We start from the raw sequence: 24,141 nt of genomic DNA on the forward strand, positions 1-24,141 counted from the left end.
TTGGCCCAAGAAAGTCTCCTTGTCTCAATGGTGTTCTTTAGTAGTGGTTTCTTTGCAGAAATTCAACCATGAAGGCCTTGATGTTGAAATGTGTCTGTTACTTGAAGTCTGTGAAGCATTTTTTGAGGCTAGTAACTCTAATGAACATCCTCTGTAGTAGAGGTAACTCTGGTTCTTCCTATCCTGTGGCGGTCCTCATGAGAGCCAGTTTCATCATAGCGCTTGATGGTTTTTGCGACTGCACTTGAAGAAACTTTCAAAGTTCTTGATATTTTCCGGATTGACTGGCCTTCATGTCTTAAAGTGATGATGGACTGTCGTTTGTCTTTGCTTATTTGAGCTGTTCTTGCCATAATATGGACTTGGTCTTTTACCAAATAGGACTATCTTCTGTATACCACCCTACCTTGTCACAACACAACTGATTGGCTCAAACGCATTAAGGAAATAAATTCCACAAATTAACTCATAACAAGGCACACCTGTTAATTGAAATACATTTCAGGTGACTACCTCATAAAGCTGGTTGAAAGAATGCCAAGAGTGTGCAATGCTGTCATCAAGGCAAAGGGTGGCTACTTTGAAGAATCTAAAATATATTTTGATTTGTTTTACACTTCGCTGGTGACTACATGAATCCATATGTGTTATTTCATAGTTTAGATGTCTTCACTATTATTCTACAATGTAGACAATAGTAAAAATAAAGAAAAACACTTGAATGAGTAGGTGTGTCCAAACTTTTGACTGATACTGTAAGTATTCAGACCCTTTGCTATGAGACTCAAAATTGAGCTCAGGTGGATTCTGTTTCCATTGATCATCGTTGAGATGTTTCTACAACTTCATTGGAGTCCACCTGTGGTAAAATCAATTGATTGGACATGATTTGGAAAGGCACACACCTGCCTATGTAAGGTCCCACAGCTGACAGTGCATGTCAGAGCAAAAACCAACCCATGAAGTCGAAGGAATTGTCCGTAGAGTTCCGAGACAGGATTGTGTTGAGGCACAGATCTGGGGAAGGGTACTAAAAAATGTATGCAGCATTGAAGGTCCCCAAGAACACAGTAGCCTCCATCCTTCTTAAATGGAAGAAGTGTGGAACCACCAAAACCTTTCCTAGAGCTGGCCGCCCGGCCAAACTGAGCAAATGGGGGAGAAGGACCTTGGACAGGGAGGTAACCAAGAACGTGATGGTCGCTCTGACAGAGCACCAGAGAGCCACTCCTCATTAAAAAGCAAAATGACAGCCCGCTTGGACTTTGCCAACAGGCACCTAAAGGACTCTCAGAACATGGGAAACAAGATTCTCTGATCTGATTAAACAAGATTGAACTCTTTGCCCTGAATGCCAAGAGTCACGTCTCTGAGGAAACCTGACACTACGGTGAAGCATGGTGGTGGCAGCATCATGCTGTGGGGAAGTTTTCAGCAGCAGAGACTGGGAGACTAGTCAGGTTCAAAGGAAAGATTAACGGAGCAAAGTACAGAGAGATCTGCATGACGCAAGATGGCGCCGACAGAGAGTCCTTTGGAAACTATGCAGTATTTAGTTTCTTTATGTATTACTTCTTACATTGTTTTAAGTGTTATTACATACAGACGGGAAGAACTGTTGGATATAAGAGCAAAGTCAACTTACCAATTTTACGACCAGGAACACGACTTTTCTGAAGCGGACCCTTTGTTCGGACCACCACCCAGGACATTGGATCTAATCCCAGAGGCCAACCCAAAACAACATCGCCGCAGGAAAGGTAGACGGAGCGGCCTCCTGGTCAGACTTCGAAGGCGTGCACACCACCCACCGCTTCCGAACATATTACTCGCCAATGTCTAGTCTCTAGACAACAAGGTGGATGAAATTAGGGCAAGGGTTGCCTTCCAGAGAGACAACAGAGATTGTAACATTCTCTGTTTCACGGAAACATGGCTCTCTCGGGATATGTTGTAGGAGTCGGAACAGCCACCCGGGTTTCTTCATGCGTAGCGCCGACAGAAACAAACATCTCTCTGGTAAGAAGAAGGGCGGGGGTGTATGCTTCATGATTAACGACTCATGGTGTAATCATAACAACATACAGGATCTCAAGTCCTTTTGTTCATCTGACCTAGAATTCCTTAAAATCAAATGCCGACCACATTATCTTTGATTATAGAATTATCTTTGATTATAGTTACAGCTGTGTATATCCCGCCCCAGCAGATACCTCGACGGCCCTCAAGGAACTTCACTGGACTCTATACAAACTAGAAACCATATATCCTGAGGCAGCATTTATTGTAGCTGGGGATTTTAACAATGCTAATTTAAGAACAAGGCTACCTAAATTCTACCAGCACATTGACTATAGCACATTGACTGTAGCACCGCAGGCAATACCCTGGAACACTGCTACTCTAACTTCCGCGATACATACAAGGCCCTCCCCCGCCCTCCCTTTGGCAAATCCGACCATGACTCCATCTTGCTCCTACCGTCCTATAGGCAGAAGCTCAAACAGGATGTACCTGTGACTAGAACCCTTCAACGCTGGTCTGACCAAATGGAATCCACTCTTCAAGATTGTTTCGATCACGCGGACTGGGAAATGTTCTGGGAAGCCTCAGAGAATAACATTGATTTTTATGCTGACTCGTGAGTGAGTTTATAAGGAAGGGCATTGGAGATGTTGTACCCACTGTGACTACTAAAACCTACACTAACCAGACACCATGGATAGATGGCGGCATTCGCGCAAAACTGAAAGTGCGAACCACCGCATTCAACCATAGAAAGATGTAGGGGAATATGGCCAAATATAAACAGCGTACAGTGGTTCCTCCTTTAAATGTTGCGTCATACTGCGGCACACCTTGCAGGCTGCTGCAGCATTCTGTGGTACGTCATTTAATTCTCAGCCATTTTTTCTGTTACTGCAAGTTATTGCTAGTTTGACCACCAGAAGGCATCTTGAGAAGCATTTGATAGTATTCCGTATTGACATTACCAGAGAATTGAAAACCTTTTTTGAAATAAGATAGTATATGGGATTGATAAAAAAAAAAATTGGCTTAATTAATTTGATTAATATTATGGTGTTTCTATTCATAGAAAAATGAAAAACAAAACCCTGCGCTGTACAAAGTGACGGTCGGGAGTAGGCTACAGGACTGGAGGATTCTAAATTGTTTGCCTTCATTTAACAACTTTGTTCCAATATTTCTGTAATTCAGTGATATTTATTCCCATAGTAATTCGATATGGATCCATAACTAAATCAACATCTGCATTTTGAAAGTGTATTTTTTTTAACATTATTTTATGATATAAAATATACAAATCCTGGAATGAGTAGGTGTGTTCAAACTTTTGACTGGTACTTGCTGGAACGGAAAATGAAGGTCGGCAGTACAGTACTGGGCTATTTACGAGGAAGGAGTAGGCTGTCCTTGTAAATTAGAATTTGTTCTTAACTAATTTGCCTAGTTAAATAAATGTTACACTAAGAGCATAACATTTCTGCACCCTAATTATCTAATTCTTGTCTAACCAATAATCAAATGGAGATTAAGTGAAAATAAAAATCTAATTGATTTATCAAGACCAGTCCCCTGCTTGCCTCAGAGCAGCACGAAACGGCGCTAAAATAGTTGTAGGTTTTTGCTTCTAACTTTTATATGTTCTTTAAATAAATAAGACCTACACCATTTTTACACAACACTAGTGAGACTCATTTCGCCTATGGTAGGCCTACAGTATATCGAGAAAAAAAAAATGTTCAATGACGTGACTCTCCACCAATAATTACATTTCGAGGATTGGAGGACTCTAAATTAATATCTAAGGAGCCTTTTCCGCTAGGATCTGTGAGAATATCTAAGGGGCTTTTATATCATTCTAAATTAATTAATAATAATAATCGCTTTGTTTAAAAAGTAACAATATTTTGGAGATTTGGTTTTCATTTAACCTAGATTGAGCGAGAAAAAGGCTATTCTTGAATATGGTGTGAGACATTCTCACTAATTTGTAAATAAAGAAAGTTATTTAAAATTATTTATTTCTGGAGAAACCTAACTTGATTATTTAGCAGACATCACTTGCTTATATTCAGTCAACACATATCTTAAGAATATCATGGAATATTTGAACATTTTCGTTTCTCCATGCTAGTCTCAGAGCAGCGCGAAATGGTACTGAAATAGACATCCACAGCGGGAAGGCTATGTATTCTGTGCCCACTCATGGCATCTCTTCGGTTACACATCCTTGGAATAGCAGAACAGCATAACAGTCCGGGCGGCCCTTGCTGTGCCTGGTGAGCAGTTTGTCAAGTTCTGTTGTCATAAGAGGAATGGAAATGTCAGGGTGAACCGAAAACCTGACGAACCCGCCATGAATGTTGACTCTGCCTGTCGGATGTGGAGTTCCAGCGCTCACAGGTATATATACAGTGGGGAGAACAAGTATTTGATACACTGCCGATTTTGCAGGTTTTCCTACTTACAAAGCATGTAGAGGTCTGTAATTTTTATCATAGGTACACTTCAACTGTGAGAGACGGAATCTAAAACAAAAATCCAGAAAATCACATTGTATGATTTTTAAATAATTAATTTGCATTTTATTGCATGACATAAGTATTTGATCACCTACCAACCAGTAAGAATTCCGGCTCTCACAGACCTGTTAGTTTTTCTTTAAGAAGCCCTCCTGTTCTCCACTCATTACCTGTATTAACTGCACCTGTTTGAACTTGTTACCTGTATGAAAGACACCTGTCCACACACTCAATCAAACAGATTCCAACCTCTCCACAATGGCCAAGACCAGAGAGCTGTGTAAGGACATCAGGGATAAAATTGTAGACCTGCACAAGGCTGGGATGGGCTACAGGACAATAGGCAAGCAGCTTGGTGAGAAGGAAACAACTGTTGGCGCAATTATTCGAAAATGGAAGAAGTTCAAGATGACGGTCAATCACCCTCGGTCTGGGGCTCCATGCAAGATTTCACCTCGTGGGGCATCAATGATCATGAGGAAGGTGAGGGATCAGCCCAGAACTACACGGCAGGACCTGGTCAATGACCTGAAGAGAGCTGGGACCACAGTCTCAAAGAAAACCATTAGTAACACACTACGCCGTCATGGATTAAAATCCTGCAGCGCACGCAAGGTCCCCCTGCTTAAGCCAGTGCATGTCCAGGCCTGTCTGAAGTTTGCCAATGACCATCTGGATGATCCAGAGGAGGAATGGGAGAAGGTCATGTGGTCTGATGAGACAAAAATAGAGCTTTTTGGTCTAACTCCACTCGCCGTGTTTGGAGGAAGAAGAAGTATGAGTACAACCCCAAGAACACCATCCCAACCGTGAAGCATGGAGGTGGAAACATCATTCTTTGGGGATGATTTTCTGCAAAGGGGACAGGACGACTGCACCGTATTGAGGGGAGGATGGATGGGGCCATGTATCGCGAGATCTTGGCCAACAACCTCCTTCCCTCAGTAAGAGCATTGAAGATGGGTCGTGGCTGGGTCTTCCAGCATGACAACGACACGAAGCACACAGCCATGGCAACTAAGGAGTGGCTCCGTAAGAAGCATCTCAAGGTCCTGGAGTGGCCTAGCCAGTCTCCAGACCTGAACCCAATAGAAAATCTTTGGAGGGAGCTGAAAGTCCGTATTGCCCAGCGACAGCCCCGAAACCTGAAGGATCTGGAGAAGATCTGTAGGGAGGAGTGGGCCAAAATCCCTGCTGCAGTGTGTGCAAACCTGGTCAAGAACTACAGGAAACGTATGATCTCTGTAATTGCAAACAAAGGTTTCTGTACCAAATATTAAGTACTGCTTTTCTGATGTATCAAATACTTATGTCATGCAATAAAATGCAAATTAATTACTTAAAAATCATACAATGTGATTTTCTGGATTTTTGTTTTAGATTCCGTCTCTCATAGTTGAAGTGTACCTATGATAAAAATTACAGACCTCTACATGCTTTGTAAGTAGGAAAACCTGCAAAATCGGCAGTGTATCAAATACTTGTTCTCCCCACTGTATATTATTATTATTATTTTTTTAAATCTCAGAACATTAACCATGTGTGTTCACTTGTTTTGTACTGTTCTTTAGTTTCGACCCATTGATTCGTCTGACAAACAACAAACAAACAACGTTACGTCCTGCAGGCCCAGGCATGGATCAAAGCTGCCGAGACATTCAATAACGTCATCTTCACAGACGAATCAACCGTGGCCCTTGAGCAATTTGCTTCAAAATTGCTACAGAAAAAAAGGAAGTAGATCAAGAAGATTAACGAAAGCATAAAGATGTTGATGAAGAAATGCTGTTTTGAGTTAGAAATGTAACACTTTGGAGTACTTAAGCATCGAATACATTGCAAGTTGAGGGACTTTCACAACAGTAGCCGGGCTATAAAAAGTCTATTGTCCTGCTAATAGGAATCATTTGCATGATGGGCTACATTCTTTATTGTAACCACAATGTCACACATAATATGTATCTACCTTTCCAATTACTTTTAGAGTTTGGGAAATACAAATGTGCGCTTTCTTTTTAGTAACATTGTTTTAGTTAGAAAGTGCAGACTTTTTTTCTTTAAATTATTGTTTTATGTACATATGTACACTACATTTTTGACCAGTTGCAATTGTAAGTTGGCCTAATAAAAAAAAATCCTACTTCTATTTGGCTGTTAAGCCTCATAGCCTACCTCAGCCAGTTAAGTTATTTTAGGTCTAGGCTCCGAATAAATAGACTCCAATTAAGCCCTCTTGTTGTTTGTAAAGTCAAATTCAAAATTCAAAAGGCACTCGCACATCTGAGCTATCTTTTTTGCAAGTGCATGGCAACAGCCGATAAGATGAGGAAAAAGAAGAAGGAACCCGCACACTGCTCTTGATAGTATCACTGATCTTTATTTAGCGTTATGTATCGACCTCACGGCCTTCGTCAGAGCTTTTGTGAGTTTTTTAAATTAGCACCCTTATGTAGACCTAGCCACACCCACATCCGTTCCACGCATCGAAAGGGGTTGGAGGCAAAGGAAAAACAAATAAGTGCTACCAAATATAAGAATATGCATTTCATAAATATTCAAATAAAGTGTGTACATAAAACGTATTAAACGCGTCTGTAAAACCACAATGAGGACATCGACCTACCAAGAAGGTTTCATATAAATTATTGGGTACAGTGTAAGAAACACATGTAAGCTGAAATAGGGGCATAATTCATGTTCAAATTTACAACATAACATACCATAGCATTCATCATTAAGACCTTTAGGAAATAATGTCTGGAGGGTGAAAATACAAAACATTCTCTTTTACTCAGAGTAGTATTTATATCACATCCCCCTGTCTGATATCTTAACTTTCTCTATGCCAAAAAATCTAAAGAGTTAGAAATGCCACGTTTTAGGTCATTAAAATATACAGCGACTGGATAATTCCTGTCGTTTCTCCTACTTTAACTTTTATGTTCACTGATTCTCTGAGAGAATGAGAGGTTTTACCTACATAGCACAGCCCACATGGACATTTAATAAATGTAGATAACATGGGTGGTGGAGCATGTCATAATGTCCTTTATTTGGAACCGTTTTCCTGTATGTGGGTGGCAGAAATATTCACACTTCATCATGTTGTTGCACTGTGCGCAACCTCTGCATTTATAGCTACCATTCGGAAGAGGGCGTAAAAGAGCCTGGCTGATTTTCTTTTGTGGCTGGCAGGGACCAATTTATCGTGTAAATTGTGACCTCTCCTATATACAATAAGTGATGGATTTTTTAATTCAGCAGGCAAAGCTGGGTCCGATGATAAAACATGCCAGTGTTTCTTGACTGCATCTCCCACTTTTCGCGAGTTCAAAGTATATGTAGTTGTGAACATTACGGCGTTTTCTTTAGCTGTAGCGGGGCTTTTTTGTAACAGTTCATCTCGTGTTTTCCCCCATGCCAAATTAAGAGCTTCATCCAATCATTCTCCGCTGCTTTTTCTAGATAGTCCTGAAAATGATTTGTTGCAAGTTTGGGGGGGTTCACATCTAGCTCAAGTTGGGGAGGATTCACACCTAGTTCGGCTATTAGACAATTATTTAGTAAAAAGGTTGAATAGTCTATTGTTCAGCTAATAGCCCATCCTGCTATGCCTGTGAAAAACTAATAATAATATTTTTTCCCCTTTCCACATGTTAAAGATTCCAATTGATAGTGTTTTTAACCACAATCGGACCCAACCCCAATTAATACATTTGGGCACAGTCGATAGTGTACTGGACTTCGGGCTAGAATGTTGAGGGTTCAAAACCTGCTACCTGCTTGTTTCATTACATTATTATGCTGGTCTCAGACAAATAGCCTGGATTGTTACTCCCATCTCGTTGCTCGCCCTCTTCCACGCGTCATTCAGCACGCTTGTGGGCATGCTGGCAGGATGTACTGTTTTTTATTCTGTATATATGAATTACAAAACAGCCTTTACTTAAATAGTTACAATGTATAATCATTTATGTCCCAGGAGCGATAAACACTGTTGAATTGTATAATGAATGAGTTTGATACACCTAGTATTGGATATGGCTGGAAAAAAACTTGCTAAAAAGCGATTTCCGTAAATGGACTTTATGACAAAAAAATATGCACAATTGTTTGTCTCTACATTCACTAACATATTCCTCTCAATTGTACATTTTTTGCTTGACTCATTATGACGTTATGTTTTGTCAGCCATCTTTGCTGAAGTCACCAGGGACGGGTGGCCCGCGTCAAATTTGTCATTGGATCCACTCGATATGATGGCCATATAAAAACCTTGGGACCCAAATGCATAATGAGTGCTCTAACTCCCCCTTGTGGTGGTCTGGAGCAATGAAGCAGTGACGCTGGGTACCTCTAAGTCCCGCGGTGTAAGTTCACAACTTTTAAAGGAGGAACCACTGTAGTTATTCCCTCCGCAAGGCAATCAAACAAGTGAAATGCCTGTATAGGGACAAAGTAGAGTCGCAATTCAACGGCTCAGACACAAGACGTATGTGGCAGGGTCTACAGGCAATTACACACTGCAAAAAGGAAAACCAGCAATGTCACGTACACCAACGTCTTGCTTCCAGACAAACTAAACACTTTCTTTGCCCGCTTTCAGGATAATACAGTGCCACAGTCGTAGACATTTTAAACGCGTTAACCCTCGCAAGGCTGCTGGCCCAGACGGCATCCCTAGCCGCGTCCTCAGAGCATAAGCAGGCCAGCTGGCTGGTGTGTTTACGGACATATTTAATCGCTCCCTATCCCAGTCTGCTGTACCCACATGCTTCAAGATGGCCACCAATGTTCCTGTACCAAAGAAGGCAAAGATAACTGAACTAAATGAATATCGCACCGTAGCACTCACTTCTGTCATCATGAAGTGCTTTGAGAGACCAGTCAAGGATCATATCACCTCCACCTTACCTGCCACCCTAGATCCACTTCAGTTTGCATATCGCCATCACACTGCCCTATCCCATCTGAACAAAAGGAATACCTATGTAAGAATGCTGTTCATTGACTACAACTCAGCATTCAACACCATAGTACCCTCCTAGCTCATCATTAAGCTTAAGGCCCTGGGTCTCAACCCCGCCCTGTGCAATTGGGTCCTGGTCTTTCTGACAGGCCGCCCCCAGGTGGTGTAGGTAGGAAACAACATCTCCACTTCACTGACCCTCAACACTGGGGCCCCGCAAGGGTGTGTGCTCAGCCCCCTCCTGTACTCTCTGTTCACCCATGACTGCGTGGCCATGCACGCCTCCAACTCAATCATCAAGTTTGCAGACAACACAACAGTAGTGGGCTTGATTACCAACAACGATGAGACAGGGAGGAGGTGAGGGCCCTCAGAGTGTGGTGTCAAGAAAACAAGCTCTCACTCAACGTCAACAAAACTAAGGAGATGATTGTGGACTTCAGGAAACAGCAAAGGTAGCACCCCCCTATCCACATCGACAAGACAGTAGTGGAGAAGGTGGAAAGTTTTAAGTTCCTCGGCGTACACATTACAGACAAACTGAAATGATCCACCCACACAGACAGAGTGGTGAAGAATGTGCAACTGCGCCTCTTCAACCTCAGGAGGCTGAAGAAATTTGGCTAGTCACCTAAAACCCTTACAAACTTTTACAGACGCTCAATTGAGAGCATCCTGACGGGCTCAATCACCGCCTGGTACGGCAACTGCGCCGCCCATCAACCGCAAAGCTCTCCAGAGGGTGGTGCGGTCTGTACAACGCATCACCGGGTGCAAACTACCTGCCCTCCAGGACACCTACAGCACCCGTTGTCACAGGAATGCCAAAAATATCATCACGCACAACAACCACCCGAGCCACTGCCTGTTCACCCCACTACCATCCAGAACGTGAGGTACAAGTGTATCAAAGCTGGGACCGAGAGACTGAAAAACAGCTTCTATCTCAAGGCCATCAGACTGTTAAACAGCCGTCACCAACTCAGAGAGACTGCTGCCTACATAGACTCAAATCATTGACCACTTTAAATCCCACTTTAATAATGTCTACATAGCTTACATTACTCATCTCAAATGTATATAGTGTATTTTATAGCATCTTGCCTATGCCGCTCGGCCATCGCTCATCCATATATTTATATGTACATATTCTTATACCATCCCTTTACATTTGTGGGTATAATGTAGTTGTTGTGGAATTGTAAGATTACTTGTTAGATATTATTGCACTGTCGGAACTAGAAGCTCAAGAATTTCGCAATTAACATCTGCTAACCATGTGTATGTGACCAATAATATTTGATTTGGATTTAATTTGAGAGATCCTTGATGAAAACCTGCTCCAGGGTGCTCGGGATCTCACTGGGGTGAACGTTCACCTTCCAACAGGACAACGACCCTAAGCACACAGCCAAGACAACACAGGAGGGACTTCGGGACAAATCTCTGAATGTCCTTGGGTGGCCCAGCCAGAGCCCAGTCTTGAACCCGATCAAACATCTCTGGAGAGACCTGAAAATAGCTGTGCAGCAATGCTCCCAATCCAACCTGACAGAACTTGAGAGGATCTGCAGAGAATGGGAGAAACTCCCCAAATACAGGTGTGCCAAGCTTGTAGCGTCATACCCAAGAAGACTTGAGGCTGTAATCGCTGCCAGTGGTGCTTCAACAAAGTACTGAGTAAAGGGTCTGAATACTTATGTAAATGTTTTATAAAAAAAATATATATATAATACATTTACAAAAATGTTCGAAAAACCTGTTTTTGCTTTGTCATTATGGGGAATTGTGTGTAGATTGATGAGGGGGTTAAAGATTTAATCCACTTCAGAATAAGGCTGTAACGTAACAAAATGTGGAAAAGATCAGGTGGTCTGAATACTTTCCAAACGCACTGAAATAATACTAAACCCCAAAAATATATTGATTTAACGGCATTATTTTATTTGTTTCAAGGGGGTTAGTTTGCAACCAATTTAAAGTCGCAGTCTGGAGAAGTTTTCCTTACCAATAAAGCCGTAGCTCTTGTGTTTCCCCGTGGTGGGGTCTCTCGCCAGAGTGCACGACTTGATCCGGCCGAACGCCTCAAACACACTCTTGATGTCCTCGTCCGAGAGGTCGGGGTGCACAGACGCCACGTAGATTCGGTTGAAGGCGCGTGCCTCTTCTGCCAGCTGGTCAATGATCGGCTGGGCCTGTCCGATGTTGCTCGGTCGTCCCACCTTAAAGTGTGATGTGTGTTAAAATAGTGTAGTCATGGCATTGAGCAACAAAATCAAAAAACTCTTTAAAAATTGACAGCAGAGCTCACCTTAATGTTTCTCCCTCCCAGCAAAACGGAGTTCATCTGCTCAAGGGATAGCTGGGCTGCCTCAGGCACATCATACTCCACAAATGCAAAACCCTGAGGGACAGGGGAACAACAAAAAAGTCAGGCTTCAACCTGAAGCAGGGAGACGGGTCTTTGCAAAGGGGATTTACCTGTTTGGGAAACAATGGCTATACGCTCTGGAGAAACTTCAACTAGGACTAAAATTAAAATACATTTGTTAGGGTTTATTTATTTTAAGATGGTATGGTACCTGCAACTACCATCAATACTCATGGTTAATAGCTTATTCCTAAATACAAGAGATTGCTTACAATTATATTGCAGGGCAGGATAGTTGCAAAAATATTGATGACTATAACACACTGCACCAAAACCTTAAAGGGCAATTCCACCGCTTTTCAAACTAATTTTCATTATCTCCAGCACAATACCAGTGTCTACATACACCGAGTGTACAAAACATTATGAGCACCTGTTATTGAGAGAATGATCAGATGAAAGCTATGTCACTAAGCTTATCGATGTCACTTGTTAAATCCAATTCGATCAGTGTAGATGAAGGGGAGTAGACAGGTTAAAGAAGGATTTTTAAGCCTTGAGACATGGATTGTGTATGTGTGCCATTCAGAGGGTGAATGGGCAACACAAAATATTTAAGTGCCTTTGAACGGGATATGGTAGTAGGTGCCAGGCGAACCAGTTTGTGTGTCAAGAACTCCAAGGCTGCTGGGTTTTTCATGCTCAACAGTTCCCTGTGTGTATCAGGAATGGTCCACCACTCAAAGGACATCCAGACAACTTGACACAACTGTGGGAAGCATCGGCATCAACGTGGGCCAGCATCCCTGTGGAACGCTTGAAACCTTGTGGAGTCCATACCCCCAACGAATTGAGGCTCTGCTGAGGACAAAAGGGTATGCAACTCAGTATTAGGAAGGTGGTCCTAATGTTTTGTACACTCAGTGTGTGAAAACAGCGCATTTCAAGTTTTGTCTAACAAATTTCTAAATGTAAAAGGTTCTACCCAATGACATCATCAAAAGTTAAACCATTTTAAAAACATTGATTTTCAAACAGAGATTCGCGGTGACGTGGGGAGCAAGAAAACATCCTCCCTCGAGGGTTTCCGTTAGACGGTAAGTTCAGATAAAAAAAATACCAGTAAGGTAATACTTGACACCCAACGTCATAACACATTACGACACGGGAATAACCATGTCATAAAATGTGATAACAGCTGACATAACTTGTCATAACCTGTTGTAATATAATCATAACACTGTCATGACACATATTTAGACCTGTTGTGACATATATTGCGTTATTTTATGGCTGTTATGACACCTAAATAAGTGTCAAAACCCACAAAACCTACTACACAAGGGCAAAACATTACATTACACCATAGCCTACATGTCAACTGTGTTTTAGTTATATAATTATTCTTTAAATTGACCATGTTAAATGATCATTGTAATTGCACACACATTGATGTCAGACATGCACCTACCCCAATGTTCTGTTGTTGATGACTGGGCTGAATGCAGGAGCAGATTTCAGGAGCAGGACGAGACAGCCTCTTTTTGACTGATATAAGGGCATGTACGTGATGATTATGACAGTGTCCTAAAGAGTATTTTCTTAGTCCAAGTAAAGTGACACAGAATGGTCATAATGCTTCATGACAGTGTCATAAAGTGTATTTTCTTAGTCCAAGTAAAGTGACACAGGATGGTCATAATGCTTCATGACAGTGTCATAAAGTGTATTTTCTACATGTTATTTAAAATATGATGAAAAAAACAACTAAAGAATGAATTTATGAGAAACCTTCAAACAAAAGGAAACTTCTTGGTAGGGAAAAAACTAATTTGATTAAATGTGTATTTTGAAACGCTTATGTAGGTGTCATAGCAAGCCATAAAATAACGCAATATATATCACAATAGGTGTAAATATATGGGTCGTGACAGTGTTATGGCAATATGTCAGGTTATGACAAGTTATGTCAACTGTTATGACCGTGTCATAACGTGTTATGACACTGGGTGTCAGGTAAAGTGTTACAACAGTCCCAACAACAGCAACTCACTTTGAGCAGGCCAAGGTTGGCCACAAACGCAAGTAAATTAGAGACAAATTACTGTGTTAGTCAGGCCCGGTCCTAGCAGTTCTGCTGCTACCCTAGGCAAGATCAACATATGCATCATGTATAGTATAAAGATTTGGAATGGATTGATAGACTAGAGTAATGATGTGGATCATGAGCAATTGGTGCATATCAGTTGAGGTTATTCAGTAGCACGTTGAAAAGAAACATCGTTGCCAACTATTCAGATTGGAGAGTTACAATGTTGTCATCACTAGGCAGCCAACTACCTATAGTAGGAAACAGTTGTATCAATAAGCCACGTATAATCACACGACTCGAGTCACGTGACACGAGTCTAACCCTCACCCTATCCCCACGATAGTTCAAATTACAATAAACATTTACAGCATTTACAGCCTAATTTCTATTCTGTTAAGATGAACTGTGATGTCACAGAGAATCATTTTAAAGGACCTTATCTTTTTAATCACTGATTAATCACAGCGCTGTTTTCACAGATGTAGACACTAGTTTGGTGCTGAAGATGATGAATATGAGGTTGAAAAGTGGTGGAATTGCCCATTAATATGTTCAAATTAGAGCCCAACCAATATATGGATATTGGCCTGTTACCTATATATCAGCTGATAATATCAGTCAACATCCACTCCCTTATTCTACTGTATTTTCTAATCTGAGCTTCTGTTCAATCAGTTTTACAACCAAACAAAAAAACTGACATTCATGTGTAGTTGTAGCATGAGGTGTAGATCTGTGGTTATGCATCAAGTAAAAAAATTGACTGTCGTTTAGTAATTTTAAAGAATATACATAGCTCTACTCTTGTACTTCCAATATAAAGAATTTTCAAGAAGCACTTGCAGTTCTGCCACAAGTGTCATCAGCCGCTGCTGCTGCTCTTGCATTCAACCCAACATTACAAAGTAGCGATTGACTACACTGCTCAGTCTGATCCAACGTTACGAGCTAATCTCTGAAAACAATTCCTTTTTGGTAGCCTGGTCCTCCTGGCTTCAGAGTCTGGGAGGCCGTTTCGATGCTGTCAGTAGTCGGCACGATGAGTCGATAATGAAGGGCTTTTACTGGTTAGTTCTCCTCTGTGTCTTTCTCACTCAAAAACCCACATGTAGGGCCCTATTAAATCCGCCATGCGGAGAATGCGGACAGAATCACGGTCCAGATGTTAAAATGGAATTAAACAATATTTTAAAACGTGTTGACGTTAGTAGAAGATCAAATCATTGTATTAAACTTAGTCGAAAAATAATTGATTAGCATTATTTTCTCACAAGACATGAACAAAAATGTATGAAGGATTAGAATTTCCTACAATGTTCTGAAGAAGCAATGGCATGTTAATTCCCCTGTCTGTGTAGTGCTCACTTTTGTCTCTCACTTTGTGTAGCCAGTTAGCGATGCTAATGACAAACGTCTTGTGGGTAGAGAGAAAGGCCTTCAACAAAACCTTTTGAATTAAATGTTAACTGCAAAGTAGGCCTACTGGGCAGAATGATATCATGATTATTTGTATCAATCGGGCGGGCATTTGTTTTGCAAACTATGCCATCACATGTGCAGTACAGAAACATCGTTAGCCAAACATTCCTCTTGCTAAATGCACAATTACACTTTTTGTGATTTATGCATGGTCATGGACTCATCCAGTTGTAATTTTGAGTCACAAAATAAAAAAGATGTAAGGAATCCCAAACCAGGAAAACTAAAACCGGGAAAAAACAAATTTGGGAAAACATAAAGATTTTATAGGGCCCTACACATGCACAGTCACACACAGCCCCCGAACGGCAACCCCTTCAATTACAACGATTGTATTTTGTCATAAAAACAGTGAGAGGTCTCAACCCCCCCAATAAATGCATGCACTTTTTGAGAGTGGAATATGGATTAATAAGGAAAGGGTGTCCAGACCATCGGGGCACAGCTCCTCTCGCTGTGTCACGTGGTCTGTGCGTCAGCCAGGCTACCGGTTTGGTGCAGCAGTCTACAAATATAGTGCAGTGAAAAAGTATTTGCCCCCTTTTTGATTTTCTCTATTTTTGATACTGAATGTTATCAGATACTCAACCAAAACCTAATATTCGATAAAGGGAACCTGAGTTTACAAATATATATATTTTTAAAGTATACTAATTTGATTTATTTAATTAACTAAGTTATGCAACACCCAATTCCCCTGTGTGAAAAGGTTATTGCCCCCTTACACTCAATAACTGGTGGTACCACCTTTAGCTGCAATGACTGCAACCACAGACAGATGGCCTGACATTCTCCTGTAGAATTCTGTGATAATAGAAGGAACCATGAATTCTGCTCTTTAAGGCAAGTCGTCCAGGTCCTGAGGCAGCAAAGCATCCACAAACCATCACACTACCACCACCATGCTTGACCGTTGGTAGGAGGTTCTTAATGTGGAATGCAGTGTTTGGTTTTCACAAGACATAATGGGAGTCAAAGTCCTAGACCTAATCCCAAATAAGATGTTGTGGCAGGACTTGAAATGAGCAGTTCCTGCTTGAAAACACACCAATGTCACTGAGTTAAAGCAGTTCTGCATGGATGAGTGGGCCAAAATTCCTCCACAGATACGTGACAGACTGATAAACAACTACATGAAGCGTTTGGTCGGAGTCATTGCAGCTAAAGATGGCACAACCAGTTATTGAGTGTAATGGGCAATTACTTATTCACACAGGGGCATTGGGTGTTGCATACCTTTGTTTATGAAATAAATTAAATAAGTATGTAATTGTTGTGTTATTTGTTCACTCGGGTTCCCTTTATTTAATATTACGTTTGGGTTGAAGATCTTATAACATTCAGTAAAAAAAAATCTATGCAAAAGTAGAGAGAATTAGAAGGGGGGCAAATACTTTTTCACAGCACTGTACATCAGCAAGCTGCAGAAGTAGCATTTCATTTCAACAGGTTTAAACATTTAGAGACAAGCTTGCTTACCTAGTATTTCAGCAAGCTAGCTAGCAACAAGTTCAATCAGCTGATCAAGTCAGTGGCAAACGATATGCTTTCAGATCATTTTTGCAGGAGGTAGAGCCGCTTTGAATACATTTTCTCACAATTGCAAATTTTTGAATCACTGTCAAAATGTGTGTATAATAATGAAGCTAATTCTGCCTGTGTCAGAGATTCATGCGAGAGCTCAGTAATTCCAGAAATTAGGAACTATGTTTTCATTTTCTGTGGCGGATGCTTAAAATATAAACATTTTTATTCCACGACCTACAAGACAGGTCGGTTGAGGGACGAGCGTTGAACAGGAGTGGCACCACCTGACGGGAGACAATGATATTGGTCGGGCTATAGTTTAAATTATACACAAATGCAATAATAATAAATATCCTTACAACATTGTGGGTAGATACAGAGAACATACAGTAAAGGAATCCCTCATTCAACATCTGAGTTCAGCTGAGGAATACAAGTCTGGGATGTTCTAATGTTCAGTTGTGAAATCTCACCTTGTGTTTCATTGTAACAGAGTCCCAGGACATGTCGATGCTCTTGATGGGGCCGAACGGGGCAAAGGCCTGCCGGACCGTGTCCTCTCCCAGCTCGTAGTAAATGGAGCCCACGTACACTCGGCACATGATGGCTAATGCTCGCTGTCTCTGAGCCGCTACCTACAATAGGAGGAAACTGTGCTTGAATATAGCACTGACTTGCTGTTCCACTGTATATTACAAACACAAACACTGACCAAAGACACACAAGAAATGGAGATAGGTGGAATTGCTTGCTTCAGTTATTGACATTCCATTGCATGAATTCCACTCTATTGATTGTGTAATTGAATTTTAAAAAATACAGAGAAAATCATGCAAAGATTCTATATTTTGTTTTAACAAGACATTCATGTTATGATAAAAATAACATAGGTTTTTAACATAACAAATGATATAACAGCTTACCGATTGTAAAGGTGAGAGGGGATCTCCAAAGCCCATTGTCAGCGATGCCATCTAAGAGAAAAAGTATACATTTAACTCAGAAAAGAGGCTTGTCAAAAAAGGCCATGCCGCTTAGGACAAAGGCCCATCAATCAAAAAGTATTCTAAAATGCAGCATTGAAAGTAATTGGGTCATGTTTTATACTATACCGAACAAAAATATAAACGCAACATGTACAGTGTTGGTCCCATGTTTCATGAGCTGAAATAAAATATCCCAGAAATGTTCAATACGCACAATAAGCTTATTTAAAAATATTTTAAAAATACGGCACAAATTTGTTTACATTTCTCTTTTGCCAAGATAATCCATCCACCTGACAGCTGTGGCATATCAATAAGCTGATTAAATAGCATGGTCATTACACAGGTGCACCTTGTGGTGGGGACAATAGAAGGCCACCCTAAAATGTGCAGTTTTGTCACACAACGCCACAGATGTCTCAGGTTTTGAGGGTGCGTGCAATTGGCATGCTGACTACAGGAATGTCCGCCAGAGCTGTTGCCAGAGAATTGAATGTTAACTTCTCTTGCTCCCCAGTGGGTGGGCATCACTACTCATTTCAGGAAACTAGGTGTATGTCGCACGTCACTACTTCACAGGAGCAGCCATCGAACGCAAACATTTATTTCTTATCAAAATGTGTTTTTTTGGCAGAAATTCCTTCTGGAACATGTGAACTTTCATATACCTTCATAACAAACTTGTATTCCAGCCATATATATGAATACAATTCTTAAATTACAAGCCTAGTTGGCTTAGCCACAGAATAAGACAGGAACATTCCCACAAACCAAGAATGGCTGAGATAATGGATGGGCTGTACATGCCGGGAGATGAGTTTGGATTGGTCTGCCATATAGCATGCTTCTGTCTATAACGTGAACTGTTCAGTATGTGTTGACAGTCCTTTCTACCGTGACTTTTTGAAAGATATAACGTTAGACATCGAGAACTACAAAAGTTTTGCTACTTTTCTCAACAACATTGATGCCCTGAATTTAGCAGTCGCTATCGACAAATCAGTTGGAAAAGTGATGTGCTACTCTCTGCACAAGCCACGGTCAGCGTGAACCGGAGAGAATTCCTTGACACAACGCTGGCCAAACAAGACGTAGCTACAAACAAAACAGAGTTAAATAGTTCCAGTGAACTGTGAAGCGTTAATTCATGTATACGGGTAAGAGTGTAGCTACATTTTCAGATATAAGTTTCTAATTTAGTCAGAAAGTCGTTTTCATTGCAAGTTAAAGCGTACTATTAGTTAGCTAGCAAACATTAGCTTGGTGGCTTGCTAGCTAACGTTACGTGTATGATCTATGTAGTAATATTATTTAATTCAGAAATCCATTTAAAAGTTAATAACAGAAGTGAGGCTAAATATACAGGGGGAACCGGAACAGTCAAAGTGCGTGGGCACAGATTAGTCGAGGTAATTGAGGCAATAAGTACATGTAGGGAGAGTGAAAGTGACTATGCATAGATCATAAACAGAGTAGCAGCATCATAAGAGCAGGGGGAGGGGGGGGACAATGCAAATTGTCTGGGTAGCCATTTGATTAGCTGTTAACGAGTCTTATTGCTCGGGGATAGAAGCTGTTTAGAAGGCTTTTGGTCCTGGACTTGGCGCTCCGGTACCGCTTGCCATGCGGTAGTAAAGAGAACAGTCTATGACTGGGGTGGCTGGGGTCTTTGACAATTTTTAGGGCCTTCCTCTGACACCACCTGTTATAGAGGTCCTGGATGGTAGGAAGCTCTGCCCCAGTGATGTACTGGAACATACGTACTACCCTCTGTAGTGCCTTGCGGTTAGAGGCCGAGCAATCGCCGTACCAGGCAGTGATGTAACCAGTCAGGATGCTCTCGATGGTGCAGCTGTATAACTTTTTGAGGATCTGAGGAACCATGCCAAATCTTTTCAGTCTCCTGAGTGGGAATATGCTTTGTCGTGCCCTCTTCACGAGTGTCTTGGTGTGTTTGGACCATGATAGTTTGTTGGTGATGTGGACAGGAACTTGAAGCTCTCAACCTGCTCCACTACAGCCCCGTCGATGAGAATGGGGGCATGCTCGGTCCTCCTTTTCCTGTAGTCCACAATAATCTCCTTTGTCTTGATCATGTTGAGGGAGAGGTTGTTATCCTGGCACCACACGGCCAGGTCTCTGACCTCCTCCCTATAGGCTGTCTCATCGTTGTTGGTGATCAGGCCTACCACTGTTGTGTCGTCGGCAAATGTAATGATGGTGTTGGAGTCATGCCACCTGAACATGCAGTCATGAGTGAACAGGGAGTACAGGAGGGGACTGAGCATGCACCCCTGAGGGGCCCCCGTGTTGAGGATCAGCATGGTGGATGTGTTGTTCCCTACCGTTACCACCTGGGGGCAGCCCAGGATCAAGTTGCAGAGGGAGGTGTTTAGTCCCAGGGTCCTTAGCTTAGTGATGAGCTTTGAGGGCACTATGGTGTTGAACGCTGAGCTGTCGTCAATGAATAGCATTCTCACATAGGTGTTCCTTTTGTCCAGGTGAGAAAAGGCATTTCTGGGATATGGGTGTTGATGTGAGCCATGACCAGCCTTTCAAGCACTTCATGGCTACAGACGTGAGTGCTATGGGTCAGTAGTCATTTAGGCAGGTTACATTAGTGTTCTTGGGCACAGGGACTATGATGTCTGCTTGAAACATGTTGGTATTACAGACTCAGACAGGGAGAGGTTGAAAATGTCAGTGAAAACAGTTGGTCAGCGCATGCTCGGAGTACACGTCCTGGTGGCCCTTCGGCCTTTTGAATGTAACCTGTTTAAAGGTCTTACTCATAATGGCTGCGGAGAGCGTGATCACGCAGTTGTCCGGGACAGCTGATACTCTCATGCATGTTTCAGTGTTACTGACATCCGACGAGTTTCGGAGCCGGTGTAGTACACTTCAATCTTAGTCCTGTATTGACGCTTTGCCTGATTGATGTTTCGTCGGAGGGCATAGCGGGATTACTTATAAGCTTCCGGGTTAGAGTCCCGCTCCTTGAAAGCGGCAGCTCTACCCTTTAGCTCAGTCCGGATGTTGCCTGTAATCCATGGCTTCTGGTTGGGGTATGTACGTACAGTCACTGTGGGAGGGACGTCATCGATGCACTTATTGATGAAGCCAGCAGTGTACTCCTCAATGCCATCGGATGAATCCCGGAACATATTCCAGTCTGTGCTAGCAAAACAGTTCTGTAGCTTAGCATTTGCGTTATCTGACCACTTATTTATTGATCGAGTCACTGGTGCTTCCTGCTTTAGTTTTTGCTTGTAAGCTGGAATGAGGAGGATAGAATTATGGAGGGCGAGGGAGAGCTTAGTACGTGTCTCTGTGTGTGGAGTAAAGGTGGTCTCGAGTTTTTTCCCCCTCTGGTTGTACATTTAACATGCTCGTAGAAATGTGGTAAAACGGATTTAAGTTTCCCTGCATTAATGTCCCCGGCCACTAGGAGCACCGCATCTGGATTAGCAATTTTCCTGTTTGCTTATGGCCATATACAGCTCATTGAGTGGGGTCTTAGTGCCAGCATCGGTTTGTGATGGTAAATAGACAGCTATGAAGAATATAGATTTAAACTATCTTGGTAAATAGTGTGGTCTACAGCTTATCATGACATACTCTACCTGAGGCGAGCAAAACCTCGAGACTTCCTTAGTATCAGATTTCGTGCACCAGCTGTTGTTTACAAATATACATCGACCACCACCCCTTGTCTTACCGGAGGTGGCTGTTCTATCTTGCCGATGCAGCGTAAAATCCGCCAGCTGTATGTTATTCATGTCGTCGTTCAGCCACGACTCGGTGAAACATAAGATATTCCAGTTTTTAATGTCCCGATGGTAGGATATTCATGATCGTAGTTTGTCTAAATCAACTCAATTGTTATTTGTCACATACACATGGTTAGCAGATGTTAATGCGAGTGTAGCGAAATGCTTGTGCTTCTAGTTCCGGCAGTGCAGTAATATCTAACAAGTAATCTAACAATTCCCCAACAACTACCTAATAAACACACATTTAAAGGGGTTAGTGAGAATATGTACATGTAAGTATATGGATGAGCGATGGCCGAGCGGCATAGGCAAGGTGCAATAGATGGTATACAATACAGTATATACATGCGATATGAGTAATGTAAGATATGTAAACATTATTAAAGTGGCATTATTTAGAGTGCATTGTATAAAGTGACTAGTGATCCATTTATTAAAGTGGCCAGTGATTGGGTCTCAATGTAGGCAGCAGCCTCTCTGAGTTAGTGATTGCTTTTTAGCAGTCTGATGGCCTTGACATAGAGACTGAAAAACAGCTTCTCGGTCCCAGCTTTGATGCACCTGTACTGATCTCGTTGTTGGTAATCAAGCCCGCTACTACTCGTCTGCAAACTTGATTATTGAGTTGGAGGAGTGCATCCAGTATCCTTAAAGAGGCATCTATTTTGCTATCCAATGATTGTACGTTGGCTAATAGGACTGATGGTAGAGGCAGATTACCCACTCGCTGTTGGGTGCTTATTAGGCACCCAGACCTACGTCCCCGATATCTCCGTCTCTTTCTCATGCGAATCACAGGGATGAGGACCTTGTTGGGTGTCTGATGTAAATCCTTAGCGTTCAACTCATTAAAGAAAAAAAGCTTTACCAGTTCGTGGTGAGTAATCACTGTCCTGTTATCTAGAAGCTCTTTTCGGTCATAAGAGACAGTGGCAGAAACATTATGTACAAAATACAAATAACGCAAAAAAAACACACAACGGCACAATTGGTTAGGAGACCTTAAAACGGCAGCTATCACCTCCGCCATTATCAGTATCCCTAAAGAGATGGGTGGGGCTAAGGCTTTAGAGGCCGTGAAGTGTGCTGAATGGGTTTAGACAAAGCAGAGCTCTCCAGTTGGTGTACCAATACAGTCAAGGGCCATTTTCTCAAAAGTGGGGCTAGAAGTTGATGTACTTTCAAAGTAAAATTACTTTCCCATTGTACCTCAACTGCAGTGTATGATATACAATTTTCTAGCGCTGAGTCTCTACTTTGTTTTAAAAAAAACACAATTTCAAATATTGCTACATAAGACCAAATCGAGGCGGTCGGTCACATATGCCCTCCAAAGCCCTCCCCTGCCCAGTCATGTGAAATCCATAGATTAGGGCCTAATTCATTTCAATTGACGGATTTCCTGATATGAACTGTAACTCAGTAAAATCGTTGAAATTGTTGCATGTTGCGTTTATATTTTGGATAAAACCTACTAATAAACTCCTCACATTTCCTACACTACAAAATCTTCTCAGTAAGGAAGGAATGTTGGGAAGTCGGGGGTTTCAAATATTATCCCAATGTATGAGTACAGCGTTTGTTCTATTCACAATAATAATAAAAAAATGTATAATCTATATTTTCAAAAGCATTTGCATCTCATCTTGTGTTCATATTTCACAACCTCCGTGGATTTGGAGTTGCCTATGTGCAAATCAAGAACAAAATAATACAATATTTAGGCCTTGGGCACTCAAGTACTATTTGAGAAGGTCCGGTCCCACAAATTTCCTGGGTAGCAAAGGTCTGAGTGGATAAAGTAATTTATCTGTGTATTAACCCTTGTGTGGTGTCCATGTTTTTGTTATTCACCCAATGTTCGCTTGTCTGATGTACCCACAACATTATTGGGTTTTTAAAAACACAGCCATAACAATTTACGTAAAAATACTTAATACTTAGATCAATTACAAGCAATATAGATAGCATACATGGTTAATATTTGCCATTTACCCCTGTTATATCACATTTATCAATAAAAGCGATATTTGTTTTTTTTTAAAGGAAGTGATTTTTGTTTACAAAAATCAATTATAATCAAGACATGGGTGGAATAATTCATGTTTATCTTGAACATGATGAGCTGGTTGCTGACGGGCTGGTCCTGGCCGAGGTTCAATCTCATCCTCTTCTTCCAACTCACTGTCAGACCTCAAATTGACAGAGACATGATCCTCATATTAGGAAAATTCTTCATCTTCCAAAGTGGAAGAGCCTCTTTCCACACATAATCTCTGCCATTTGAGCAGAGATTATTTTTGCCATACTGATTGATTGTGGTTAGGAGCCACACATGCAAAGCTATTTATTTGTTGTGTCCCTCCCCCAATTTGCACCTGGCTGGGGTAAAGTGTG

General features: G+C 41.6%; 1 protein-coding gene across 1 annotated transcript in view; it reads right to left on the reverse strand.

Moving 5' to 3' along the window:
- Positions 1–24,141, reverse strand: part of puf60a (poly-U binding splicing factor a) — a 66,205-nt gene that overhangs the window by 17,634 nt on the left and 24,430 nt on the right. The window contains exons 4-7 of the mRNA XM_071362567.1: positions 17,909–17,959; positions 17,459–17,620; positions 11,828–11,920; positions 11,525–11,738 (exon numbers count right to left, since the gene is read on the reverse strand). Of these exons, the coding sequence (XP_071218668.1) occupies positions 11,525–11,738; positions 11,828–11,920; positions 17,459–17,620; positions 17,909–17,959 (520 nt within the window). The remainder of the gene's footprint in view (positions 1–11,524; positions 11,739–11,827; positions 11,921–17,458; positions 17,621–17,908; positions 17,960–24,141) is intronic.

This window comes from Salvelinus alpinus, chromosome 23, assembly GCF_045679555.1.
Source record: "Salvelinus alpinus chromosome 23, SLU_Salpinus.1, whole genome shotgun sequence".
In the NCBI taxonomy this organism is placed as follows: domain Eukaryota; kingdom Metazoa; phylum Chordata; class Actinopteri; order Salmoniformes; family Salmonidae; genus Salvelinus; species Salvelinus alpinus.